We start from the raw sequence: 27,874 nt of genomic DNA on the forward strand, positions 1-27,874 counted from the left end.
TTGTTACAAAGCCAAAACAGCATGGCTGCCGGGTTCTCTCCCTGTTTAGCGATTTGTGCTTTCTTCCTGGCCAGTGCCAAGCAGTGAAGGGTGTTGGTGGAGGTGCAAGGGGTGGGTATAGAAACAGACTGAGCCTCCTCCACTGAACCCCAGAGTGCTGTCTGGGACAGCGTGTGGGTTTTCAAATGCTCTTAAGGAGTGCGCTAACAATTGGAGAAAAAGAAGGCTCAGCTGGTAAAGCTCTTGCCGTGCATGAGGCTCTGAGTTCGGATCTCCAGTTCCCATAAAACAAGTCAAGGAAAAAAAACCCCACAAACTTTTATTCCCCATGCTGGGGAGAAGGACAGGAGGAAGACTGTGCTAGTGAGTTCTAGGCACAGTGGGAGATGCTATCCCTAAAAATAAGGCCAAGGAGAAGGCTTGTCCTGAAGAGACACTTTGATTTTGAGCCTGGTGATCTGCGTTTGATGCCCCAGAATCCACATAAAAATGAGAGGGTCAAGTTCACATTTTCTGTGTACTCACACCAGGGCATGAGAGTACACACACACACACACACACACACACACACACAAATAATAATAATAATAATAATAATAATAATAATAACAACAACAACAGCAACAACAACAAATAACAAAATAGAGATTAATGAAGATGAAGACCCTGGCTGTCACACACCCGTACACACGCACACACACACACACACGCGCGCGCACATACACACACACTAATAATAATAATAATAATAATAATAACAACAACAACAAATAACAAAATAGAGATTAATGAAGATGAAGACCCTGGCTGTCACACACCCAGACACACACACACACACACGTACACACGCACACACACACACACTAATAATAATAATAATAACAACAACAACAACAACAAATAACAAAATAGAGATTAATGAAGATGAAGACCCTGGCTGTCACACACCCAGACACACACACACACACACGTACACACGCACACACACACTAATAATAATTATAACAACAACAACAACAACAACAACAACAAATAACAAAATAGAGAGAGATTAATGAAGATGAAGACCCTGGCTGTCACACACCCAGACGCACGTGCACGCACACACACACACACACACACACACGCATGCATGCACGTACGCACACACACGCACCCATGCATATAGACACACACATACACATGCACACATGCATGCATGCACGTACGTACACACATGCACTCATGCATATGCACGCGCGCACACACACACACACACACACACACACACACGCACGCACGCACACACGCACACCATGAGCGATGGACTTTTACTTGGAAGGATGGAATAGAACATTAAATATCTATTCATTTTATATGAGGGAAAAAAAAGGAAAGTTTTGCATTTGCCTTATGCAACTGTCAGGAACTTGGCCTTTCTGGTGTACGAATTGTCTCCATCTGGATGTTGTCATGGAGTTTCTTTAACCTACAATTAGTTACCTTCCTCTATAATCCAGCCAGTAATAGGCATACCTTTCTTACTTTAGCAATTATTTTCATAAATGTTCTTCTTCCTTTCCCTAATCTTGCCAGCATCTGTTTTTAGTGTAATAGCTTTAAAATTAGGTCCCGAAGCAGTCACCGATAATCACCGTCAACTAGCCACTCATTTACTCGCACGTATTTATTGAGACTTTACTATGTGCCACCATGTATGATGCAGCAACGTCATAGTAGCTGTGGCATTAGAGAGGGAGGGCATCGGACGGAGGTCAAAGCATATCATGAATTCCTCTATTGGGACTGTACAGAGGGTTGGTACTGGGGTGGAGGATCGTGTCCTCAGCGGATGAATCAGAGTAGGGTGTGGGGTCTGTGGCGGACGTGAGCCAAGGAAAGGTGAGAGAGAAGCCCCTGGGGAGAGTCCAGTGAGCTCTCACTTGTGTGTTCATACATGCGTCTGTAGAGGGGCACACACGGAAGTGAGGGTGGACGTGGACGTGTGTGAGACCTCTCAGTGAGGGTCTCTGGAGAACTCCAGTGTGTGCCTGATACCTTGGAATGCTCCCTCAGGGCAGCTTTCCTGGGTTTCTCCTGCCTCCTCAATGGTGTAAATGTTGAGTACGTGTGTGGGACCCATGGGGTGAACGGAGCAAGTTCAAACAGCAGATGAAAAGGCATGGGAGAGCTGGGATCCCCTGGGCTAACACAGCAAGAGCAGTGGTTAGAGACAGCTGCTGCTGGGTGTGGGGGGCGCTGGCACCGGCCAGAGGTTTGCTGTGCTGGACCTGCAGAAAGCTGACTGGGAAGCTTTAGATACATGTGGGGCCGAATATCTGGACATGTAGGCCTGCACCTATAAAAGTAACTTATTCTCCTGTAGTAATTGCTGTCTTTGACTTACTGCCTCTGTCAGTAACCTAGGTCTAGTCCTGGAAGCTTCTAGCCTCTGTGCATTCTTATTTCCAACCTCTGAGACTTGTTGCTGAACATGGTCACCTCCCCTACTCCCTTTTTTCTTTCTGACCTCTGGCTGGCTGGTTCAATTCAGTTGTTCTGGCTCCAAACTCCTCTCTCCACTGACTGAATCAGTCTGGCTTCTCTCTCTAGGCTCTCCTGAATTGCTCTGCTTGGCCTCATACTAACTTTGACAATCTGTTCTAATCCGGCTCACCCTCATTCTCTGGCTTGTTCTCTCTTCACCTGTGTCTGGTTTGTTCTTTCCTCAGTCTGTCTCTGTAAAACTCTCCTGGTAGGACTACCCCTTCATTTCTCTGCACTACCCATCAAATAGCTTCCCTTTCCTCTCTCTTCTCTTGAGAGTCGAGCGTATCCTATTCTGTCAAATCTTCCTCTGATTCATCACTCTGTCTGCCACTCAGTTAGACATCGCTCCAAACATGGGTGCTTCCCTCTACAAACTAACTTCACCTTCTACTTTTAACTTTACTTACTTTTGTTTGGGATTAAAGGTGTGGACTAAGGGCATGTCTGTATTTCAGTCAGAGGGATTAAAGGTGTGTGCGGAAGGCTGCACCACACCACAACCTGAAACAGGTATTTTCAGTAAATAACACAATTTCAGGGTTCACAGTGTGATCAAATGTCCTATAATACATGCCTTTAACCCCAGCACTTGGGGGGTAGAGGCATGAAGATCTCTTTAAGTTTGAGGCCAATCTGGTCTACATAGCAAGTTGCAGGATGGCCAGGATTACTCAAAAGGAGGAGGAAGAAGAGGAGGAAAGGAAGGAAAGGAAAGGAAAGAATTGGTAGGACAAAAAGAGAAAGAAAAGTTGGCGTGCTTGTCCAGCACGTGACAGGTTGCTCTCATCAATAACTCGTAATGAGCATTCCCTGCCAGCCTACCTCGGCCATGGCAACAGCTCAATACTCTTGGAATCTTCCCAAGCAAATGCATTTACGCAAGCCATGTTTCTGCAAGGAGACAGTGTTGCATAATCTCCCCCCCCCCTAAAAAATCTTATACTTCACTCCCCAGGGAAGCCAGGTGGTGACGGGGCAACTGGAGGTTCTGAGGCCACCTATGTTTGATGCCTTCAGAAAGTCGGATGGGCTCTGTCGGGAGCTGTTCTTTCAGGGAAGCCAGCCTGCCTGGGTTGCACTGTGGTCACGGTGTGTTGAGTGTTTCCTGCGGCAGAACTTATGGCTGGCACCTTGCTACCATATTTATAGGGTGTGGGAGGTACCACAGAGAGAGGGTGCTGGACCCGGCCAGCATCTGTGATGTTATCCTGGCCTTGGCTTCTCTGGCTGGGTACTGGGACGGCTCCCAGAGATCTGAGGACACCTGTGATGACTTTCCAACCACACCTTTCCTACTTCAATTTCGAAGGAAACGAAACCCATTCTGAATCCTGAGATGGAGGAAGCGACTGCACCTTAATCCGCTCTATGCCAATATTCTTCTTTGTTTGGACTCTCTGTTCGCTTTAGAGAGCTTCTTTTTTTAGATCACTCTCTCTGCAGGGACATCGGGGACGCTCACCTGTTCATTACCAGCTCCGGGAACACAGTGTGACTTTATTTTGCCCAGTGGGATGCCAGTTGGCTTCACAACTAGGGCAAGGCTGTCTCGCTAGGTGTTGGTGCCCACTGGTGGGTTTTGTGTCTGTTCTCTTTCCTCTGCAGACCCTGAAAGTTTGCTTTATATTGTGGTTACAAAGGACGAGCTAAATGTGCTTTTGTGCAAAAGAATTCAGCATCCAGGAGAAATAGTTTCCGTGCCTACTGCTGACCCGTGTAATAATTGCTAAGTGTTCGTTGTCTGTATATATAGTTGTGTCTTTATTAGGAGTCGCTTGCCTATCGATAGATGCTCTCATATATAGATGTTCGTATTCAGACAGCCTTTGCACCCGCCACAGTCCTCCTGAGATTGGATTTGTGACTTTACTTTTGTTTGCAAAGGATTTCTGTTTCAGTGCAAGCTGTTCTTGAGAGGTTTTGTCAGAGAGAGTCGAGTGGATCACTTCAGCCACTACGCTGATGAATATTTATGAGAAGTATCTTGTCAGTCAGGTGTACCGAAGACACGGATAGCAGCACAGTGAAGTCAGGCGATACTTGTCTTCCATGGAATTAATGCGTTTCATTTACATTATTTATGGACACAAAATCATCAAGATATGTCCCTATGACTTATCTTACAGTCAACCCCACTCCGTCCTGTGTTCATGTGTGTCATGAATATGAATAAGATCCATTATTTATTCTTAAATAGTGTGTGTGAGTGTATGTGTGTGTGTGAGTGTGTGTGAGTGAGTGTGTGTATGAGTGAGTGTGTGAGTGTGTATGAGTGTGTGTGAGTGTGTATGAGTGTGTGTGAGTGTGTGTGAGTGTGTGTGTATGTGAGTGTGTGTATGAGTGTGTGTATGAGTGAGTGTGTGAGTGTGTGTGAGTGTGTGAGTGTGTCTGAGTGTGTGTGAGTGTGTGTGAGTGTGTGAGTGTGTGTGAGTGTATGAGTGAGTGTATGAGTGTGTGTGAGTGTGTGTGAGTGTGTGAGTGTGTGTGTGAGTATGTGAGTGTGTGTGTGAGTGAGTGTATGAGTGAGTGTATGAGTGTGTGTGAGTGTGTGTGAGTGAGTATGTGAGTGAGTGTGAGTGTGTGAGTGTGTGAGTGTGTGTGTGTCTATGGGGCGGTGTATGGGTACGTGAGTGCAAGCCTCTGTAGGTGGAGGCTGGAAGAGGGCATTGGATCCCCTGGGACTCGAGCAGCAGATTGGGCGCTTACATCTGAACTCTGGTCCTTTCCTAGCCTATCAAGTGTTCTTAACCACTGAGCCATCTTTCCATCCTCCTAAGCTGTATACTTTTGAAACACCCTTCTTACCAGCTCTGGGAACAGCGTGACTGTATTTTGCCCAGTGGGATGCCAGCTGGCTTCACAACCAGGGCAAGGCTGTCTTGCTAGGCGTTGGTGCCAACTGGTGGGTCTTGTGTCTGTTCTGTTTTCTCTGCAGACCCTGAAAGTCATTTTAATTGCTCACTATTTAGCTGTTTGGGGCTCCTCACTGAAGTGGTCTTACTAGGAAATCAATATCACCTAAAACTTAGAATTACTTTTTTTTGGGTGGGGGGGGTGGGCAAGGTTTTGAACGTAGAAAGTCAGAATGGCTTTCAACTCCTGGCAATCCTCCTGCTCCAATCTCTGGAGTACTACGACTACAGGTGTACATCACACTCAACTTTCAAAAATGACCATTTAAGGAATCTTCAGGCTGTGCCACTCTTCTGTCCCACACAGTAGCAGATGGGGGACTTTCACCTGTCCTGACACACACAGGACAAATGGGAAATCCCAGCTGCGGATGCTGACAGATGGTTTAGGAATCTTTAAGTCCATCTAACTCCATCCAACAGAATAGTAGAGATACAGAAACGATCAGAGGAAGACATGCGAGTTTGCTCTTTAAAAAAATTCTGTGGTGCTGTGGATGGACTCCACGGTCAGAGGTTTGCCTGACAGGTGCCCACTGTGGAGTCAACCACCCACGAACTCATAGCCCAGCCCTGGGAGTAGCCTTTCTACTGCTCTCTCTAGCCTCACGATGAGGAATGCACTGTTACTTTTCTGTGGATGTCAGAAAACATCTGATCAGAAGCGATTTTAGGAAGCAGAAGTTTGCATTGGTTCACGGCTTGAGCAGATACTATCCACTGTGACAGAGAAGGCAAGGAGGCAGATGACTCCTTGGCAGTAGGAGCGTGTGGCAGCCTCTTGCTTGCATCTCAAAAGAGGAGAGAGAGAGAGAGAGAGAGAGAGAGAGAGAGAGAGAGAGAGAGAGAGAGAGAGAGAGAGAGAGAGAGAGAGAGAGAGAGAACGCTCAGGGCCTTTCAAAGATCCACTTCCTCCAGTGGGATCCACCTCCTAGAGACTCAGCAACTTTTCTAAACAGAATCTGGCTGGAGACCAAATCGTTTAAACCCGGGAATCCGCGGGGCATGTCGGTCTTGCCATTAAACGTTACGGAGGAAGTGTGTTAAAGCCCCATTTGGCTTGGTCGGTTTGAAGTGCTGTATGACCCTGGCCAGTGGGCTGGGGGTCTGGAGTCACCAGACAGACAAATCAGTGGTGAAGTCTTAGCGTGTGGGTGGCTGGAGGAGAGGGCAGAAGGCGGGGTGAGTGCTTCCAGCAAGACCCATAAAAAAAGACCCCCTTATCTAGCATTCAGCTCAAGGCAAGGCTGCCGAGAAGGGCTCTGACGGAGTTGGGTTTACCAATTCAGGTCACTAGAGGTAGCAGCTGGAAACCGCACCCTTTTGTGATTTCACCGAGTGGGCGAGTGGGCGGCAGAGCCTTGGGGATGCAGTTGTAGGAGAACTGGAAGGAAACATTAAACCCAGTGGCAGGAAGGGAAGGCCAGATGTCCCCAGGGAGAGCTCCTGGAGGCCCAAAGCAGGCCAGCTTCCTCAAGTGTCCCAGAGAAAGACCACACGAGGGCAGGGTGGATTGGCATGAAACGCTGGGCTGGCAACAGGTCTGTTCAAGAAAAGAGTTCAGGCCACTTCCGAACCAGTGAGGTGGGAGAGGAGCTGTAGAGTACACGCCAGGCAGTGGCTGAATGCCCATCGGCAGACAAGGCAAGAGAACCATTACGGCCAGCTCTGGGAGCAAGTGGGGCCGTGTTAATATTACGGCTCAGTGCACTGTGTCCCGGCTGCTCGGCCGCTCACATAGGCCCTCCACCTGCAATCTCAGTCCACAGAGCAGTGGGTCCCTAAGGTATAGTGTGGCTCCTCCTCTTCCCCCAGTTGCTATGCAACTTCTTTCCCCGCCCTTTGTTGTCCTCTGGCTGTCTCCTCTCCCCAGAGGCTTCTGTTGAGCCTGAGTCAGGCAGCAGGCAGGGTGATTTTTTTCCTCACTTATACCTGGTCACCTGGGGTCCAGAGGTCATACAGGCTTTGGAAATGTAGCCCCTACCCGCTTCCCTTTTCTCTGTAGCTTAGAGGTTCTCGAACCAAGATGTTTGTTCCCTCTTCTTTCTTTGAGTCGGTCTCAAACTGTCTGTAAACCTGCGGTATACTGGAGGATGGCTCCAAGCTTTTGACTCCCCAGATTCCATTTCCCAAATGCCGGTTTTACAGATGTGCACCCCTGGCCCCCCCCTCAGTGCTGAGGTAGAACCCAGGGCTTTGAGAATGGTAGGGGAGCACTGTTGAGCTTAGCGACACCCCAATTTCTGTTCCCTCTTCAGGCATTCGGCCTGCTATCTTCTCGCAGACCTCAGGAGCTTCCTCTGCTATTCCCTAGCTCTCTGGATCTACCGGTAACTGCAGCCAATAGAGGCATGCGCTCGGGTCTGCGTCTGCTCGCTGTTTCCCATGGAAGGGAATCATGGACGTCCCTCATCACTGTTCTTGGTGTCATGTCTTGCTCATATCGCAAGTCTCACCTTATAAGATTAAACACTTGCAGACAAGCCCCACTCCCAGGAGACCCTGGCTTTTGACTTTGTCCTGGCTTCTCAGAGTGTGGGACAGGGGCGGGGGAGAAATGCAAATCCCGGGCCGACTCCCAGAAGACTGACTGTTTAACAAACTTCAGGCAGTTGCTACAGGATGCAGCGAACTGGAGACTAACCAGCAAGCCGTTTAACCATTAACATAGGCACTCAAGGAGGCAGCAGAGGACGTCAGAGGAGAGTTCAGAGGCTGCTTGTCAATGCTTTTTTTTTTTTTTTTTGTTCTAGGGTAGGTTCTCTTTCCTCTTCCCTCTTCCCCCTCCCCTTCTCTTGCTGTCTATGGAGGTGACTCCAGTCGAGACTCCTAGCAGAGGAGGATATGACTCCTGAAGTGGCCACTTCCTGTAGCCAGGCAGGACACCCAGGGGAGGGGCAAGCATAGCACAAAAATCCTTCGACCCAAAATGTGTCCTGTCTGTAGGATGTGCATGGACAAAGACAGAACAGAGAGATCCTGCCTTTAAAGATGGTCCCCAGGAACACTGGAGGCAAGACAGGAGTGAGTCACACTAGTTCCACTATGGCTATCACGAACAGCTTAGTGGGATGTATCTGCTAACGGCCAGGCAGAATAGGCCACTCCCAGAGACGGTGAGATACCTCTGTGCCTGGAGGCACCTAGGGCAACGGTGACCAGATCAGCAGATAAAACCAAAGCAAAACAGAGTCACTCCTAAGAGAAGAGAGTGAAAAACAAATTTAATCTCCCTTTGGGTGTCTCAGTCAATGTCACGATGTTGGTAAAGACTGGGGTGACAGCATCCGTCCGGAAGAGCTTGATGGGCCGCTTGTGATGACAGCATCCGGTGACAGGACACTTCTTTCCTTGTCACTGCTTCCAGCTTCCATTATTTGAACGCTGGCCGGGTTTCCAATTTACAGAACAGCGGCGTCTCTGCCATGTTCCCGGGTTTTAATTCATTTGGAAAACTCTCCTCGGGATGTTTGCATTACCAAGCGGGGACTGCACAGATGTTTCTCTGGTCTCATAGCCACAAGTGAGCAGAATGTGTTTGTTCCCAAATGATGCCTGGAAAATGCCCAGAACAAACTCAGCGAAAAGGAAAATTTCTTCCATTTCCTATCCTGAATCACAGTCCATCTCTGAGGGAAATCCGGTCAGGAGTTCAAACAAGAGCAGGGGCAGGGACCGTGGAAGAGCACTGTCAACTAGCTTGCTCTCAGGCTCACAATCAGTGCTCTCCTCCTCCTCTTCCTGTTCCTCCTCCTCTTCCTCCTTTTCTTCTTCCTCCTCCTCCTTTTCTTCTTCCTCCTCCTCTTCCTCCTTTTCTTCTTCCTCCTTCTCTTCCTCCTCCTTCTCCTCTTCTTCCTCCTCCTCTTCCTCCTTTTCTTCTTCCTCCTTCTCTTCCTCCTCCTTCTCCTCCTCTTCTTCTTCCTCCTCCTCTTCTTCTTCCTCCTCTTCTTCCTACACCTCCTCCTTCTCCTTCTCATTCTTATTCTTCTAGAAGAATTTATTTATTTAATGAATGTGAGTACATCGTTGTATCTTCAGACACACCAGAAGAGGGCATCGGATCCCATTACAGATGGTTGGGAGCCACCATGTGGTTGCTGGGAATTGAACTCAGGACCTCTGGAAGAGCAGTCAGTGCTCTTAACCACTGAGCCACCTCTCCAGCCCCCAGCTCTTTTTCTTATACATTCCAGGCTCATCTACAAGGGTTGGCACCTTCCATAGTGGGCTTGGGCCCTCCCACATTAGTCAACAATCAAGAAAATGCCAGTTGTCATGCCTATGGGCAAATTTGATGGAGGCATTTCCTCTGCGAATGTTACCAAAATGACAAAGTGACAGGCAGAGAAACAGAAACTCAGAAGGATCCTGGGATTTCCCGCATGCACAGCTAACGAGACTAAGGATTTAATGGCAGCTTTCTGACTCTGCATTCCATGTTATAGCCGCACAATGAAGTTCTCTCGAACTCTGAGCAAATGGACCACTGTCGCCTAGTTGTTCCTTACACGCTTTCCTTGGTGGTTTTCCCACAGAAGACGAATGTCTGCTACACAAATTCTTTCCCCTCCAGTTTTAACCCATCCACTGGCTCCGAGAGTGAGGACTCTTGGTGCTCAAAACAGGGATGCTGTTGTTTGTGGCAAAAAGTGTGCAGCTGTTGGTCTTGATTGCCAACCTAACAGGGACCAGAGTCACCGAGGAGACAAATCTATGAGCATGTTCTCGAGGGAGTTTCCAGGTCAGGATCACTGAGACGGGGCGATCACTGTAACTGTGGGTGGCACTGTTCCATGGGCTGCAGTCCCCGGCTGAACAAAAAGAGTGAATTGAAACATCAGACTTTCATCTCTCTCTGTTTCCTGACCATGGCTGGTGTCTTAGGGTTTTATTGCTGTGAACAAACACCATGACCAAGGCAAATCTTTATAAAGGACAACATTTAATTGGGACTGGCTTACAGGTTCAGAGGTTTAGTCTATTAGCACCAAGGCCAGAGCATAGCAGCTTTCAGGCAGATGTAGGGCGCAGGGTGAGAGGAGTGAGGAGCTGAGAGTTCTACATCTTCTTCTGAAGGCTGCTAGGAGAATACTGGCCTCCAGACAGCTAGGACAAGGGTATTAAAGGCCACACCCACTCCAACAAGGCCACACCCACTCCAACAAGACCACACCCACTCCAACAAGGCCACACCCACTCCAACAAGACCACACCCACTCCAACAAGGCCACACCCACTCCAACAAGACCACACCCACTCCAACAAGGCAACACCCACTCCAACAAGACCACACCCACTCCAACAAGGTCACACCTACCTCAACAAGTCCACACCTCCCAACAGTGCCATTCCCTGGGCTAAGTATATACAAACCATCATAGATGGAAAGTAACTTGCTTCCTCACCCGCCTGCTTCCGTGACTTTCTCCACCTTAGTGGGTTGTACTCTTTGAACCCAAATAAATCTTTCCTTCCTTAAGTTGCTTCTGTCAAGTGTCTTGTCACAGTTACAAGAAAAGCAACAAATACAGTAACCACGCAGCTGCACTTCTCCTGGGGCTCTCTTGTTTCTCGGTGCACCTAGAGCTCTGTAGGGCCATTACTGCTGAGTTCTCTGTCTCCCAAGGATCTGGGTGTCTAGGTAGTGGACTGAGCATAAAAGATGCTCTGTGTTGGAACCCGAACTGTTCTGTCTTTACCTTCCGTTGGTTGTGTCCTGGGTTGTCTCCTTGGTTCAGAGACACAGTGCCATCAGCTTTTTCTCCTTACTTCCAGGGATCCATGAACGCTTTGGACAGAGTCTTGGGAAAATGTCTCAGCGTAGCTATCCTGACAACCCAACCCCTTCTTTCCTCCCAGGCCTGGGTACCTTGGGGTCAAGGTGCCCACCAGAAGATCTATATCACGGCCTTCCAATGTTCGGGCTCATGAGGTTGGAGGTCCCCTTATGACTCATATCTCCAGTGTGGAGGCCGTCCAGCGTTGGTCCTGTTTCATGAACACTGCCTTACACCACTCCGATGCACCATCTAAGACCTCTCTCCGGGGTCTTCCCAAGCCTCCCTCCGTGATGAATCTCTCCCATCACTAATGCATTTGGTGTTTCTTTGCCTGTGTGTCAGGACTCCTCTCTTCTGACTTGTATCTGAGGACACTTCCCTTCCAAAGCCCATGGCTGTCGAAGGCAGGGCTAGGAATTTCGTTTCCCACGGCTGCCACAGAGATTGCTATTTTCCCACTTCCTGTCTCCCCCAAGTGAGACTTGTGTCATCCCTTGGTTTGACACTGTCATGAAGAGACTGACCGTTTCTCCAAATAACCAGAACGTCTATTCCACCTTGGCTTTGCACTTATCTGTAGAAACCTCAGGACAACCTCTCCTACTCCACGGCAGGGTCCTGGGCCCTGACGAGGGGACTCAAACCCACTTAGTGTTGAAGGCTTAACTCAGCTCCTGTCCCTCACTCGCTCCTGATGCTCTTTCTTTTGATATTTGTGTCTGGTTCATCTCTTGGCTTTTCCTGGGAGTGGTCTCTGGCCCCAGCCAATATTTGATCCTTTGTGCTACCCTGTCTGGGATATTGGTTGAAATACGGTTCCCAGGTCCTATACTTTGACTTCACAACCAAGGGATTGGTAAGTCTGAATCAAGGTCCTACTGTATATGTGGACCCTTATTTTCTTTTCCTCCTCACTCACCCTTCACACGTATGTGTGCATTTAATGGCCACCTTCCCTCATAACCTTCCTCAGGTCCAAGATGCAGGCGGTTTAGATCAGTGTTCCTGTTGCCCGTGACTGGGGCAGAGTGACTGAGAGAAGGTATAACCGATGTCCGTAAATAAATCCCTTAACTGTAACTGCGATTGTCAAACTCACAAACTCAAGGCACGTGGGAAGCACTGCTTGTCATCTGATCGACAATGTGCCTAGATAGAAAGTGTCTCAGAACAGATTGTCTGTTATAATTAAAAAACAAAACACATTCTGTGTGGCCAGGAGGGCCAAGCTGTCCATCCCCGCGCAAGCCGGGCTTCTGCTGTGGTTGATTCAAATACATGTTGAGGCAATCACTAGGAAATTTTAGACATTATAGTTACTTAAAAATATTTTTGTTGGGGTTGGGGATTTAGCTCAGTGGTAGAGCGCTTGCCTAGCAAGTGCAAGGCCTTGGGTTCGGTCCCCAGCTCCAAAAAAAAGAACCAAAAAAAAATATTTTTGTCCTATTTTAAAATATTTGTGTGTGTGTGTGTGTGTGTGTGTGTGTGTGTGTGTGTGTGTGATGTTGTGAGTATAGGAGTCCAGTACCTCGGAGGATAGAAGAAGGCACCGGATCCCCTGAAACTGGAGTCACTGGTCGTTGTGAACGGCCTGACATGGATGCTGGACCAGTCTGTGCTCTTTTTTTTTTTTTTTTTTTGGTTTTTTTTTTCGGAGCTGGGGACCGAACCCAGGGCCTTGCGCTTCCTAGGTAAGCGCCCTACCACTGAGCTAAATCCCCAGCCCCCAGTCTGTGCTCTTAACCATTGAACACCTCTCCTGCCCCGTGCTTATAACCTTTAAAACTAATATTGTTATTCCGCTTCATGTGTGTTCATGTGTTTTGCTGCATGTAAATATGTATACCGTGTGTATGTGTGTGCCTGGTGGTGGAGGAGGCCAGGAAATCTGTTGGATCCTCGGGAACAATATGTCTGTGAGCATGCTATGGGCTATGGGTGTGTGGGAGTCAAGCACCTAGAGTCTTTCAGAAGGTCAGCTAGTGCTCTTAACCACCGGCCATTTCTCTGACCTCTGACTATACTTTTTTTTTTTTTTGACGCAGATCTCCCTATGTATCCCTCAGCTGGTCTGAAGCTCACTATGTAGACCAGGCTGGCCTTAGATTCACAGAGATCCACCTGCCTCTGACTCCAGAGTGATTAAAGGATTGGGCTGCTGTGCCTGGCGTGTTTATTTGAGGCTGGATCTCATTTTGTAGCCTGCTAGCCTGAAACCCATTGTACAGTCCAAGTTCTAACCTCAGATTCATGGCAGTTTTCCATGTGACCATACCTAGTGTTCTCTCTCTCTCTCTCTCTCTCTCTCTCTCTCTCTCTCCCTCCCTCCCTCCCTCAGTCCCTCCCTCCTTTTTGGTGCTGAGATAGGATCCAGGGATTTGTACATCATAACTATCAAACACACATTGTTACACTGAGATGAACTTTATTTGAAATAAGGAGAGAAAAAATCTTCTAGAGATGAAATTTCTCTACTTGGATTACAATCCTCAAGCTCTTTACACCAACCTTTTATGCAAACTTTCAACTAGATCTTTAGCACCCCCTTTCCCCTCCACACATTGGCCCGGCAGTGTTTCTGATGACGGGCAAAGCTGTGCACCTAGACTTGTGCCGTAACCGAATGAAATGATAGCACAGAAACTGATACTAAGGTTATAGGGGAAGTGTTGATAGCTGTCAGCATTTCGTTAAATGAACTACGACCTGTCTACTTTCCTATTTACTCGACAACACTGGGAGGGAAATGCTACCTTCCTATTGTCACAGGTTTAAAAGAAGGAAGCACAAAAACTTTGCCTGAGTCTATAGAAATAGTTAGGGGTCACTCCAGGATGGAAATCCTGGGCTGCCTCAGCTGCGACCATCATGCTGTCTCCTCATACAGCTTCCCTTGTAGGAGATGAAAGTCTAGCTGGGCAAAAGGATGGGAAAGATCAGAGGCCCCTGAAGTTCTGAAATGTTTAGCTTCAGGTTGCATCCTAGGCAGACAGTTTGGGACTTTAACTTGTGTTCAATGGGCCAGACCCTCACTCCAGTTTTCCCAGTTGTGTCTTGGCTCAGGGGAGGTCTCTCCAAAAGAGCTACTTCAGCCTTTCTGTTGACCCCATTCTGGGCTCCCACAGAGGAGACTGAAGCTGAGACACAAAGCTTAAAGGTGCTGTCATCTATCTCTCTGTCTGTCTGTCCATCCATCCATAGGTGCATCCATCCATCCATCCATCCATCCATCCTTCCATACATACATACATACATACATACATACATACATACATACATACATACATACATATACATCCTCCATCCTTTATCTGTCTGTCTGCCTGCCTGCCTGCCCATCTGTCTGTCTGTCTATCATCTTATTTATTTGTTTGTTTGTTTGTTTATTGTAGCTGGTAAATGAAACCCGTGTCCTCTTCTGTGCTGGCTAGCTGTTCTGTGACCAAGTTACACTTCCAGTCCTTCCATCAGTCAATCCAGAAGTCCAAAGGATTCTTTAAAGCCACTTTGAGTAACCCCCTCTGTATTTCTCCTATTACAGGCCATCGGGGTCCGTGTGACCATTCTCTAAAATGCTTAAGCTCGAAGATCTCTGAGAGAAAGTTGCCAGGCTCCTGGCTGCCTTCGGGACGAGGACCTCTGGAGAAGCCAGTCCTGGGGCCACGTGGTGCCGTCATGCCGATGTTCAGCCCTCAGAGTAGCCTCCACTCAGTCCGCGCAGAGCACAGCCCACTGAAGCCCAGGGTGGTTACGGTGGTGAAGCTGGGCGTGCAGCCCCTCCGCAAGGCCACCCTGCTCCTCAACAGGCGGTCAGTGCAGACCTTTGAGCAGCTCCTGTCGGACATCTCTGAAGCCTTGGGCTTCCCGCGATGGAAGAATGACCGTGTGCGGAAGCTGTTCACCCTCAAGGGCAGGGAGGTCAAGAGTGTGTCTGACTTCTTCCGGGAGGGCGATGCTTTCATAGCCATGGGCAAAGAGCCACTGACATTGAAGAGTATCCAGTTGGCTATGGAGGAACTGTATCCTAAGAACCGCGCCCTTGCCCTGGCCCCTCATAGTAGAGTCCCCTCCCCAAGGCTAAGAAGCAGGCTTCCCAGCAAGCTTCTGAAAGGAAGTCACCGCTGTGGGGAGGCAGGAAGCTATGGTGAGGTAATGGGGAACAAGGCAGTCATTAGGCACCAGGGCAAGACTTCCACAGAGCTGGCCCCAGAAGACAAGGCAAGGGCCCAGAAGAAGTGGGTAGGAGGGAAACAGGAATCAGAAAATGGTGGCCTGCCGTCACCTAGAGAAGCCACTCAGGAGGAGACGCATGCAAGTGGGGAGAAGCACCTCGGGGTGGAGATTGAAAAGACCTCGGGGGAGATTGTCAGGTGTGAGAAGTGTAAGAGAGAAACAGAGCTGCAGTTGGGCCTGCAGAGGGGGCAGTGCCCTCCGGGAACCAGTGAGCTGGACCTGGGGAGGGGCCAGAAGAGGGATTCCGAGAAGTTGGTCAGGACCAAGAGCTGCAGGAGGGCTTCTGAGGCAAAGTCTACAGATGGAGAGGAAGGGTGGAAGGGTGACAGCCACCGGGGCAGCCCCAGGGATCCCCCTCAGGAACTGAGGAGGCCCAACAACAACTCAGACAAGAAAGAGAGCAGAGGCTCAGAAGCTCAGGAAAGTCACCCTCAGGGCGTGGCCAAGGCCCAGAAGGACCTCATGGAAGGTCTGCCAGCTGTAGAGGAGGGGGCGGTGGACGCGAGGAGAGATTCCAGGCACACATGCAGGATTAAGCATGCTGCCTGGCTCCGGAGAGAGCAGCAGGCTGAACCCCCACAGCTCCCCAGAACCCGAGGGGAGGAGAAGGAAGCAGAGCATGAGAAGAAGTCAGGTGGTCTGGGAGGGAGGAGGATGCTAGAAAAGGAGTCTAAGACGAAGCCGGAAGAGAACCGGCCGGAACGACCCAGTGGCCGGAAGCTGAGGCCCACGGGCATCATCTCAGCGGATGTGGAGAAGCACTATGACATAGGTCGGGTCATTGGGGATGGGAATTTTGCCATCGTGAAGGAATGCAAGCACCGAGAGACCAGGCAGGCTTACGCCATGAAGATTATTGACAAATCCCAGCTGAAGGGTAAGGAGGACATTGTGGACAGTGAGATTTTAATTATCCAGAGTCTCTCTCACCCCAACATAGTGAAACTGCATGAGGTCTACGAAACAGAGGCAGAGATCTACCTGATCATGGAGTACGTGCAGGGAGGGGACCTTTTCGATGCCATCATCGAAAGTGTGAAGTTTCCAGAGCCTGACGCTGCAGTTATGATCACAGACTTGTGTAAGGCCCTCGTCCACATGCATGACAAGAAGATCGTCCACCGGGACCTGAAGCCGGAAAACCTCCTGGTAAGTCTGCAGTTTTGCTGTTGCAAGGGGGGGGGGTCTATAAAATGTAGGACACAATGGGTATCAACTGCTTCACGCTGTGTGCTGGCCGGTTTTGTGTGTCAACTTGACACAAGCTGGAGTTATCACAGAGGAAGGAGCCTCACTTGAGGAAATGCATCCATGAGATCTAGCTGTAAGGCATTTTCTCAATTAGTGATCAAGGTGGGAGGGCCCTGCCTATTGCAGGTGGGGCCATCCCTGGGCTGATAGTCCTGGGTTCTATAAGAAAGCAAGCTGAGCAAACCAGGGGAAGCAAGCCAGTAAGCAGCATCCCTCCATGGCCTCTGCATCAGTTCCTGCCTCCAGGTTCCTGCCCTGTGTGGGTTCCTGTCCTGACTTCCTTTGGTGATGAACAGCAGTGTGGAAGTGTAAGCTGAATAAGCCCTTTCCTCCCCAACTTGCTTCTGGGTCATGGTGCTTTGTGCAGGAATAGAAACCCTGACAAAGATACACTGTTTTACCTTTGTGTTCGAGACTATTCCCTTACCCTACTTTAACATGCTTACTTCAGTACTTAAAAACTTGGTTACAGTTCCTAAATTGCTTAATAAATTTGTTTTGATTGTTACATAAATATAAACCTTTCTATTTAAATAAGACAGAAAATGTTTCCTCTTACCCTAGGAGATAAATATGTTTGCTTTGATGGCGAACATGTGACTTAATTTATTGAACACTTACATACCCTCTGGCATAGATAGTGAGCGTCTAACTGGTGGCGGCTTCTCCCTCAAGCTTTACGCTGACCATCCGATCCTCCCTGTGTCCTCTCTGAGGACAGTGCTGTGCCAAGGAGGTCCCGTCTGCAGAGCTGGAGAGATATGTGTGTGGATCACATGTGGCTTGTGGGAAAGTGTCTTGGTTTCTGTTGCTGTGATGAAACGCCATGATAAAAAGCAAACGGGAGAGAAAAGAGTTTATTCTGCTTACACTTCCACATCACTGTTCATTGGAGGAAATCAGGACAGGCACTCAAACAGGGCAGGAAGCTGGAGTCAGGAACTGATGCAGAGGCCATGAACCAGTGCTCCTTACCGGCTTGCTCCTCGTGGCTTGCTCAGCTTGCTTTCTTATAGAACCCAAGACCTCCAGCCCAGGGATGGCACCACCCACAACGGGATAGCCCCTTCCCCACCATCAGTCACTAATGAAGTAAATGCCCTGTGGGGTTGCCTACAGCCTGATCTTAGGGAGGTGAGGTTCCCTCCTCTCAGATGACTTTAGCTTATGTGAAGTTGACATGAAACTATCAAGCACAGGAAGGCAGGTCCCCAGAATTTGCTTCCTGATTTTCTTTCTTTAGATTAAGACCTTATCCTTTCCAGAACTTAGTGTTGAATGAATTCCCTAGGGAGACAGAAACAAAACCCAATGCATCCAGACAGGGCACGGATGACAGACAAAGAAAGATGCCACCGTGCTTAGCTTAGTGGTTTTATTAGAGTTGCCTAGGGGAGTGGCGTGTGGATAACCCAGGCAGCTGCTTCACTGTTCACCCCTGCATGGATACTGATGTCCTACCCAAGCTGGACCTCTCTGCTGGACCTGCAGGCAGTTTCACAGGAGAGCCTCTGTTCCTACAGCAGTTGTTTGCTAACCTTGGGGGGAACCTGAAAACTTTCTAAGCGCCACGAGTCCTAAGAGCCTTCCTCTTTGACCTCTTGAAGAGTGAAGGCTTTGATTGGAAGCAAATGGCCACATAAGAGTTTCCTGACTTATTTCGTTTAAAATTTTTATTGGTGCTGGGGAGATGGCTCTGTGATTAAAGGTGATTGGTGCGAGAGGACTTGAGTTCAGTACCCAACACCCATGTTTGTCTATAAATACAGCCCCAGAGCATCCAACTCCTTTTCTAACATCCCCGGGCATCTGAACCACATGATGTCCACATGCACACACAGACAGTACACTCACATATGCACGTGATTAAATAACCAAATACATCCTTAGATGATGAGTGCGTGTGTGTGTGTGTGGGGGGGGGGAATGGAGCATTCATGCAATAGAACCATGTGTAGTGGTCAGAGGACAGCATTGTGGAATCAGATCTCACTTTCCACCTTGGTATTTCAAACTAAGGTGTCGAGCTTAGTGTGGCCAGGATCTTTACCCATTGGGCCATCTCCTCAGCCTTATTAAATCTTCCTGATTTAATAAGAGTAGAACACTAACTATAAGTAGTACCTTGGATGGCTAAGCTAAAATAGGCATGAGAAAAAGCAGCATCCCCCTGACACGCAGAAGCCAGAACATCTTTCCCAGCTTGGTTACATGCTCCTGCTCAACATAAAAATGTCACAGGATGCCCTCCTGCTTCCCGTAGGGCCACTGTGTCTTGAGTGGATCCTGATCCTGGGCTCCAACTGCATAGGTGGCAATAAATAGCCTAGTAAGGGCACCAGTGGAAGGGGAAGCCCTTGGTCCTACTAAGGCTGGACCCCCCAGTGAACAGGATTCTTGTGGGGAGGGCGGTAATGGGGGGAGGATTGGGAGGGGAACACCCATATAGAATGGGAGGGGGAGGGGTTAGGGGGATGTTGCCTCCTTCTCCTGCCTGCACATGGGAACAAAACACCCAATCAGATGTCAGATGTGCTGCTACATGCCTGTAGCCCCAGTACTTGGGAGGCAGGAGGATCAGGACATGAAGATCACCATTGGCCATCTCTAGTGCAGGAGCAGCCTGGTCTTCTAAGGGCCCTGTCTCAACAGAGACACCTCGGAATGACTCCTACCTCCTCACCTGCCCACCAAAGCATCCTCAAACTGTCCCCAGTTCAATCTTCCAACTCTGCCAATCTGCTTAGAGTTTTGGGTGCTCTCCGAGACAAGGATCCCGGCTGAGTGTGCTCTCTCTTACTGCAGTGAGGAAGGAACCCAGTGTGTCTTACAAGTACATTCCTGGCAGTCTTGGTCACAACGACAAATCTCACACTGTCGCCATCTGGCATCTCTGTTCTGTTTTCTTCTTCATAGCTGTGATCACCACCTGACATGTTCTGATCACCACCCGGCACATGCTATATCTTTACTTTTTTTTAAAAAGGAAATTATTGGGGGACTGGAGAGATGGCTCAGAGTTTAAGGGTACTGGTGTTCCTTCAGAGGACCTGGGTTTGATTCCAACATGGTGGCTTCCAACTATCTGGAACTTTAATTCCAGGGGATCCAATGTCCTCTTCTGGCCTCCTTGGGCACCAGGTATTTACACGGTGCATAGATAAACATGCAGGGGAAACACCCATCCACATAAATAAATAGATTATTAAAATTATTTTAAAACGAACCACATCTTTATTTATGTGTTGTATATTGAGGGAAGCGGGTGGCAGGTAGCTATGGGCATAGCACATTTCAAAGGAGGACAATTTATAGGATCAGGTCTCTCTTTTTGCCGTATGGGTCCTGCAGAAGGAAGTCAGGCAAGCATTTTTACCCAACTGAGCCATCTCACCAGCTGTGATGTAACAATGTGATCAAAAGCAAACTAGGGAGGAGACTGTTTACTTGGTTTACAAATCCTGGGTCATAGTCCACTGAAGAAGCTAAAGTGGGAGCTCAAGGCAGGAGCCTGGAGGCTGTAACTGAAACAAAGACCACAGGGGGGTGGGGGTCTAGAGCGGTGGGCGGGGGGGGGGGAGGTGGGGGATGCTGCTTACTGGCTTGTTCTCTGTGGGTTTCTCAGCCTGCTTTCTCGTACAACATACCACCCCAGGAATGGCTCCTCTCACAGTGGCCTAGCCCTTGTTCTTCATCACTAATCTAGAAAATGCCCTATAGATTTGCCTACAGGTAACCCAATGGTGACATTTTCTCACTCGAGGTTCTTTCTCCAGGTAACTCCAGGTCAACAAAAACTGACCAGTATTTAGTCCAATATTCAAATTAAAAATATTTATCGTCATCATCATCACCACCACCACCACCACCACCACCACCACCACCACCACCACGTGTGTGTGCTGTACATGCGTGTATGTGCAGTGCATGTGTGTGTGACTGTGGGTGTGCACATGACATGGTGTGCACATGGCAGTCAGAGGACAACTTTCCGGAGTTGGTTCTCTGCTTCTGTTTTACTAGAGTCTTTCTTGTTATGGCTCCTGTGCCCCACAAGGTAGCTGCTCCTGGAGTTTCTGGACACATCCCCATCTCTGTCCCCGCCCTCTTGGAGGAGTGCTAGGATTCCACACGCGTGTGCCTGCGTCTGGATTTTTATATGATTTCTGGCGATTTCCCTCACATCACCAGGCTTTCGGAGTCTTTTCCCCACTAAGCTGTCTTCCACAGTTCTACTTTTCCTTTCTTTCCTTCCTTCTCTCCCTGGAAAGGCAGGTCCGTGATATCAGGGTTTTATTCAGGCTAGACTGAGAAACAGGACCGTTTTGCCACACGGCGGACAGTTAACAGACATTAGTTGGATGACATCATTCCCTGCTGCCTGGGGAATGGCAAACGCTCCGCTGGATGCTGATGTCATCAAGACCAGAGTATGGAAAGGACTGTGGTGCCCAGGCATTTATCATGCAGGGCCACTCAGAGCCTGGTTGCTGCAGACAAAGCAATGGTGAATGAGACGGTTATGCCAATAAGCCATGTGGGTGGTTATTTTTATTTTTTTATTTTTTGGGTGGGGCAAATTGGCCAGGAATTTAGTTCCCTTTAAATCTCCAGGCTGCAGAGCCGTGTCTGTGAACTGCCCCCACGGGCAGCCTAAAGGCAGACTGAGTCAAGCTCATTTTCCTGTGAAACGAGGTTTGTGTTGACCATTAACTCAGGGACTCCTGTTTTTGCCAACTTTAATAAAATTGCAAGAGGAATTTGGCTGTTTGCCTGCATGGTCTGAATTAGCCTTCAATAACTCTCTTGGAGAAATTGAATTTTTATATTGCTGGTGTTCTTGTCCCTTCTCTATTGCTTTTAAACATTCTTTATTATTATCTCTCTCTCTATCCATCCACCCACCCATCCATCCATCCATCCATCTATCTATCTATCTATCTATCTATCTATCTATCTATCTATCTATCCATCCATCCATCCATCCATCCATCCATCCATCCATCCATCCATCCATCCTTCTATCTATCTATCTATCTATCTATCTATCTATCTATCTATCTATCTATCTATCTATCTATCTATCCATCCATCCATCCATCCATCCTTCTATCTATCTATCTATCTATCTATCTATCTATCTATCTATCTATCTATCTATCTATCTATCCATCCATCCATCCATCCATCCATCCATCTATCTTTCTATCTATCTTTCTATCTATCTATCTATCTATCTATCTATCTATCTATCTATCTATCTATCTATCTATCTATCCATCCATCCATCCATCCATCCATCCATCCATCCATCCATCCATCCATCCATCTATCTATCTATCTATCTATCTATCTATCTATCTATCTATCTATCTATCTATCTATCTATCTATCTGGCTAATGTATTCACTGATGTATCCCAGACTTGCCTCAGGCTTGCTGTGTAGCCCGAGGATGACACTGAACACCTGATCATCTCACCTTCATTTTGTACTTGCTGGGGTTACAGACACGTTCTTTCCCTAGTTTATGGGAAGGAACACAGGATTTCAGTATGCTACTCAGACACGCTACTGAGTTACAGCCCCCACCTCTCCGTCTTTTTGTTGTTTCTGTCTACTGGGTCTGAACTGGGGCATTTTTCCTGTTTGATGTCGACTTTCAACAGAGTCTTTGTTCTTTCCCTTGCTGTTTTTACTGAACCCTTTAAGCAGGAGAGATTCTTCTGAGAGCTCCGGGTAGGTCCTAGGAGCTGGGTGTTTCCTACACACGCAGACTAATGCAGTCCACCCACACCCACACCCACAGTTTCCATATGGGAGAGGTCAGGTGTCCTCCGAGACTATTTTCACTTGGTCACAGTTGGCTTTACCTTGTATATTCTGACCAGGGCAAGGTCCTGGAGTCAGTCTGTGGTTCAGCTCGTTCTCGAGGTGCAAGTGAGGGACGGACTTGGCACTAGTGTGAGGGGCAGACTTGGCACTAGTGTGTCACCAGAGAGTGAGCTCCAGGGCTGGTTGAGCCTGTGACGTTACTCTGAGCAGTAGGAACTGTAAAGGTGACATGTCCAGAGTGGACAAATGTCTCTGGAAAATTAAGCAGGCACAGATCTTTGCAGATCTTTGCAGATCCACAGCTGAGCTCTTTTGTTGCTTTGAGGCAGTGATCAGTGATGTGTATGTGGGCGTGCACGAGCGTGTGTGTGTGTGTGTGTGTGTGTGTGTGCACCTGCACGAGCGTGTGTGTGTGTATGTGTGTGTGCATGTGTGTGTGTATGTGTGTGTCTGTGCGTATGTGTGTGTGCATGTGTGTGTGTGCATGTGTGTGTGTGTGTGTGCCTGTGTGTGTGTTAGAGAGAGGGGGAGGGCAAACTACAGATTAGGGGATGTAATTTTTCTCTTTGAAAGTTTTCATCATTTATATACACATGTACAACATATTGGGAGCAGATTCACCTCCCGCCAGCATCTTGTCCCCTCCTGATGTTGCCCGCTTCATTCTTTCCAACTAGTCTCTCCCCGCCATGTTTATATATTTTGTATATGTGTGTGTACTTGTATGTATGGACAAGTCTTAATAGCTATCTATAGTATTTTCAGCCCAACACGTGATTTGTTCATGGCTAATTGATTCATTTGGCATTTAGAACTTTCTGATTTTGGAGAAAAAAAGTCTGTTTTATTCTCTCCAAATACACTCTGTACATGCATGTGTGTGTGTGTGTGTGTGTGTGTGTGTGTGTGTGTGTGTGTGTGGTGTGCGCATGTACACACACACATGTGCACATGTATGGCTTTGAAAACAGCAGAAAGCTCTGTGGGTCAGCCATCTTTTGTGTAAGAGGTAATGCCTTGCTCTTCCTGGGTGATCTGTCGGTGGGCACTTATTGAAACAGGTGTCTACCACATGTATGAAACACGTCTGCCCTTTTTCTGCCTAAGTAAAGTTTGGCATGCTATGTCTAGAGTCTACATGCTCTCCAGTGCCAGGCTTTGGTTTTCTTCAGACAAAGATGAAGCCTCTGCTGGACTTGACAACTGATATTTATTGTCTGGGTTTAGACAGATACCATTTCCAAGCTTGTTGATAGAATAATTATGTTGCAAATGTGGATTCAGTATCTACCCTTGCTGCCATGGTGATCAGCATCTGTCAGTTGGTGTTCTTCACTTGCTGTCCAGTCAATGCTTCTGTCCTTTAAGAGGCGGTGGCTGGCTCTCAATTAGACCTGTCTTTGCTAAGCCTGGGAAATGCTTCTTTTAGCACCAACTTCTGACCGAGCAGCGGATGGTAAGTGACGCTGCTTTTACAGACATTTTCTGAGCACGCTAAGAGCTCTTAATGGACGTAGCAGCTTACCATGATGTTTTAATCAACAGAAATATTTACATCTGATAATTAGGCCCCGGAGTAACATTTCAGGCCTCCTGTATTGCCAAGTTCATCTGGTCCCACTGATCTCATTTCCTGATATTAGAATTCTTCTACCCTGAGGGTTATTTAGACTCCCGAGATCTTGCAAAGAAAGTTTTAATTATGAGACTTTCCAGCTTGCAGAAATATCCCTGTTAATTGCTTCTTCTGCCTGTACGGGTCCCCTGATTCCCAGGGAAGGAGGGAGGAAGCCACAGAAGCCTGAGAAGGGGTGGTAATTAGACCAGCTCACCCAGGATGGGGAGAATACAGGCCACGTATTCTCAACCAAGAGAGCTGGGTGAGCGGGCGGCAGCGATGGAAGAGACGTTAGACTCAAGCAGAGTCCTTCTAGAAGCATCGCTTCCAGTGGGAGGGGGAAGGGGAGTCTTGTTCGGGGAAGGAGCTGGGAGGAATGAGGTAGGTGGATGATCAGTTGCTCCTCTCGGTGACATGTGGAGCTGTTGCCTTTCCTGGGTCTTGTCACTGTTTCCAGGTGCTACGCCTCTGAGTGCATGGAGTAGAAGAAATGGAGGTGGCTAGGTAGGGACAGGTCACAGCTTAGGTGAAGGCTAAGGCAGAGCCTTTCTTGTGGGTTCCAGGATGAAGGAGGTTTGTCTAGCCCTCTAACTACTGAATATGGCTGGGATTGTGCACTGTTAATGTGTTCTTCAGGGTGGTAAGGAAAGCCCAGGACGAAAAGGACCCACACATCCCTTGCCCATTCTTCCTCTGACGTAAACCTCTTCCATCATTTTGTTGACCTTAATTCTCTATGTCCTTTTCCCCTCTCCCTTCTGCTGTGAGATACAAGGAGGACTCAGTGGTAGCAATTCTTCTTGACCCACAAGGCATTTCTCCTGCCAGCTCTAACTCTTTTCTCCTTAGCTAGAAGCTAGGCATGTACCTCTGTTTTCTCGTTAATGCTCCAGGCATTAACAATTTTGCACATTGGTAATAACCGTGGTAGCATATCTCATCCGGCCGGACTTCATTAAATTAAGAAACATGGATTTCAGCAATAACACGGAATCTTGAGAGACAGAGTTAGATGAAACAGGGCTTTAGTCCAGGTCATTTTGTTAATGAATCCTGGTGATATCTTGTTGCTACCTTCCTAGGAGAATGTGTTCTGGTGCGCCCTTGGAGGATCGAAGATTAAATTTCTCAAGGTTCTTTTAGCTGGAGAAAGCAGTTAAGTAAATCTCTTCTGTGAGTTTCCAAGATCTAGCTCTCCCGAGGCTCAGTTTCTTCTAGAAGAATCTGATTCATCTTCTGGAAGTCCTGTCTGTTTGGGATGATGTAAGGTCAGGGGAGGAATCTGGGGCTGGACTCTGAGGTAAACTCCCTGTTGTTTTTTTGGCATTCAGCTGAAGTCAATAGATGCTAGTGGTCATTCCTGTGAATGGGTTGGGATGGTGGGTGAGGAGAGAGGACTCTAGTATCCTGACCTGAAGCTAGTTAGCGTGGAACTCATCTTTTTGATGGAGGAAGAAGACTCCAGGGTAATTATAGCAATGCTAGCTTGACTGAATTCAGGAGTTCATGGACGGTGAAAATACGCGTGTAGTAGACATTAGGTACCTGTTTCAGGATGCGTGGCGCATGTGCTTGCGTGCGTACGTACGTACGTACTTGCGTGCGTACGTACGTATGTACGTGCGTGCGTGCGTGCGTGCATACGTCTGTGAAGGAGATCACAAAATAGAACAGTAGCTGAAGGGGTGTGTAGAAATGGACTGTATAGTTTTTAAGTTGGGAGGTTTGGCCCTGTGGCAATGGAGCCAGTCTACAGGCTGGGGAACTAACTCGCAGAGAGAGCAGCAGGGTGAGCGAGAGCAAAAAAGACCAGTGACCTAGAGACTGCTGTGCTCTGACCTGTATGGCTCCCTGGCAAAGGCCATTTTCAGGCATCCTTTGATTTTGTTGATCTTCCTTTCCCACACCCCTCCCCAGAACCCCCATCCCCCTCCTCCTGGGTATTTTTTTTGCTTTCTATCTCCCTGCCTCTGGCTTCCCATCCCCGGAAGCCTCTTTTCTTCCTCTAGTATGACTTGTACTCACCCTTTCTGTACACATACATATAAATACGAAAGTCTAGGGTCTGTATTTGGGAAAACACGGGGCATTTATTTTTCTGAGTCTAGGTTGCTTTGCTTAATGTAACTATACTCAGTTCTGTTAATTTTTTTTCCCCTCTGCAAACGTCATGGTCCCATTCTTCTTTACAGCTGCATAAAGTATCATCTCGTAAGGAGCCGCAGTTTCTTTCCCCGTCTTCGGTTGATGGACACCCAGGCTGGTGTCCCATTTCCTGGCTACTGTGAACAGCTTGGCTGTTCGTGATGGTCAGGGATTACAGTACCTTCTATGTTCAAGTGTAAATTAGTTTATAGCGCTGGCATCTTGATACGATGTGGATCCTAAGATCACTTCAGTCCTTGTTCGTTGGAAATGTGCGTTGGAGGGAAATGACCCAAAGAACCTTGAAGATCCAAGCCTACCATTTAAGGGTTCCTTGTTCATCTGTTCTCTGCTGCCCCCTTCTGCTTAGAGATTACAAGTATATTTTAAATTTTATTTATTTTTATTTTTTAATTTTTGCTTTTTGAGATAGGGTCTGTACAGTAGAAAGTGGCCTGGAATTCTCTAGCCTCCTGAGTGCTAGGACTGCAGGCAGCGTGCACCTCACAACGGATTGCATAACCATGCTTAAATTGATCTACTGCAGAGGAGCAGAGTGGAGGCCGTTGGTCACAACATAGCGCTCTCTCTTGAGGGACACGGATGTCACTCAGTTGGTAGAGCGCTGGCTGCTTGAAGCCGCGTGTTTGGTCCCTAGCAGGGCACTAACTAGGCATGGCGGTGCACACCTATAATCCCAGCCCTTGGGATCTGGAAGTGGGAGGATCGTAAGTTCAAAGTCATCCCGTGCTACCTAGCTTGGTCTACATGATACCTTATCGAAAAAAAATCTTTTTCTTTTTGAGGTTTTGGGGTGCATGTGTAGTTACCCGATGCTTACATCACTGGTGCAGACCACCTGGATTTGAGGCAGGACGCTCTGGTGTGGCTGGAAAGGGGGGAGCATAGACAGATAGACCAGTCAGTTACTCAGACTGTGTGTAGTTATCTCTTAATAAACTGCCCGTCAGAGGGCCTGGATCAGTCCAGCAAGAACACGGCAAGGAAAAACGAGTTTAGATAAAGTTGGAGACTTGGGTGTGGGGAAGCTCAGACACAGGCAAGTAGATCCAGGGCAGGATGCCTTCCAAACTCAGGAAGGCCAGAAAGGCTTTTTGAGACATTTAATGGGGCCTTTGGCTGCTTGGCCACATGAGAGTCCTAAGAAACCAAGCCCCATAAAGGACTTGCCAGGAGTCCTGGATCATAGCTTAGAGAACCCAGAAAGCCATCGTGGGCTTGGGGCGGGGTGGGCAGTTTGTGCTGCTTGATTTCCATCTTTAGAAGGGATGTGTCCTTATTCACTGTCACCCCAGGGGGGATGCTGAGAAAGGGATGAACTCCTGGGTCAGCGCGCATGGATCTGAGGTGAACAAGTGTCTGATAGAGAGACGCGCTAGACGGGTTTCCTGTTGGGGTGGAGGTCTGACCTGAGGGTAAGAGAGGTAGTGCTGCAAAGCAGTGTATTAAGATGCCCAGACACCTTACACATTGCATAGCCGTAAGTGGATGAAGCTGTTTATGTAGTGAAGCCAATGACAGCTTTGAGAAGGGCCGAGGAGACAGGTCATT

At 48.1% G+C, this 27,874-nt stretch overlaps 1 protein-coding gene across 2 annotated transcripts in view; it reads left to right on the top strand.

Moving 5' to 3' along the window:
* The window catches only part of Dclk3 (doublecortin-like kinase 3), a 52,626-nt gene that overhangs the window by 14,455 nt on the left and 10,297 nt on the right, over positions 1 to 27,874 (top strand). The window contains exons 2-3 of one of the 2 annotated variants that reach the window (XM_087562449.1): positions 14,763 to 15,365; positions 16,395 to 16,603. In XM_087562449.1, the coding sequence (XP_087418575.1) occupies positions 14,763 to 15,365; positions 16,395 to 16,603 (812 nt within the window). 2 annotated transcript variants of the gene reach the window in all.

Source organism: Rattus norvegicus, chromosome 8 (genome assembly GCF_021556685.1).
Source record: "Rattus norvegicus strain SHRSP/BbbUtx chromosome 8, alternate assembly SHRSP_T2T, whole genome shotgun sequence".
Classification (NCBI taxonomy): Eukaryota; Metazoa; Chordata; class Mammalia; order Rodentia; family Muridae; genus Rattus; species Rattus norvegicus.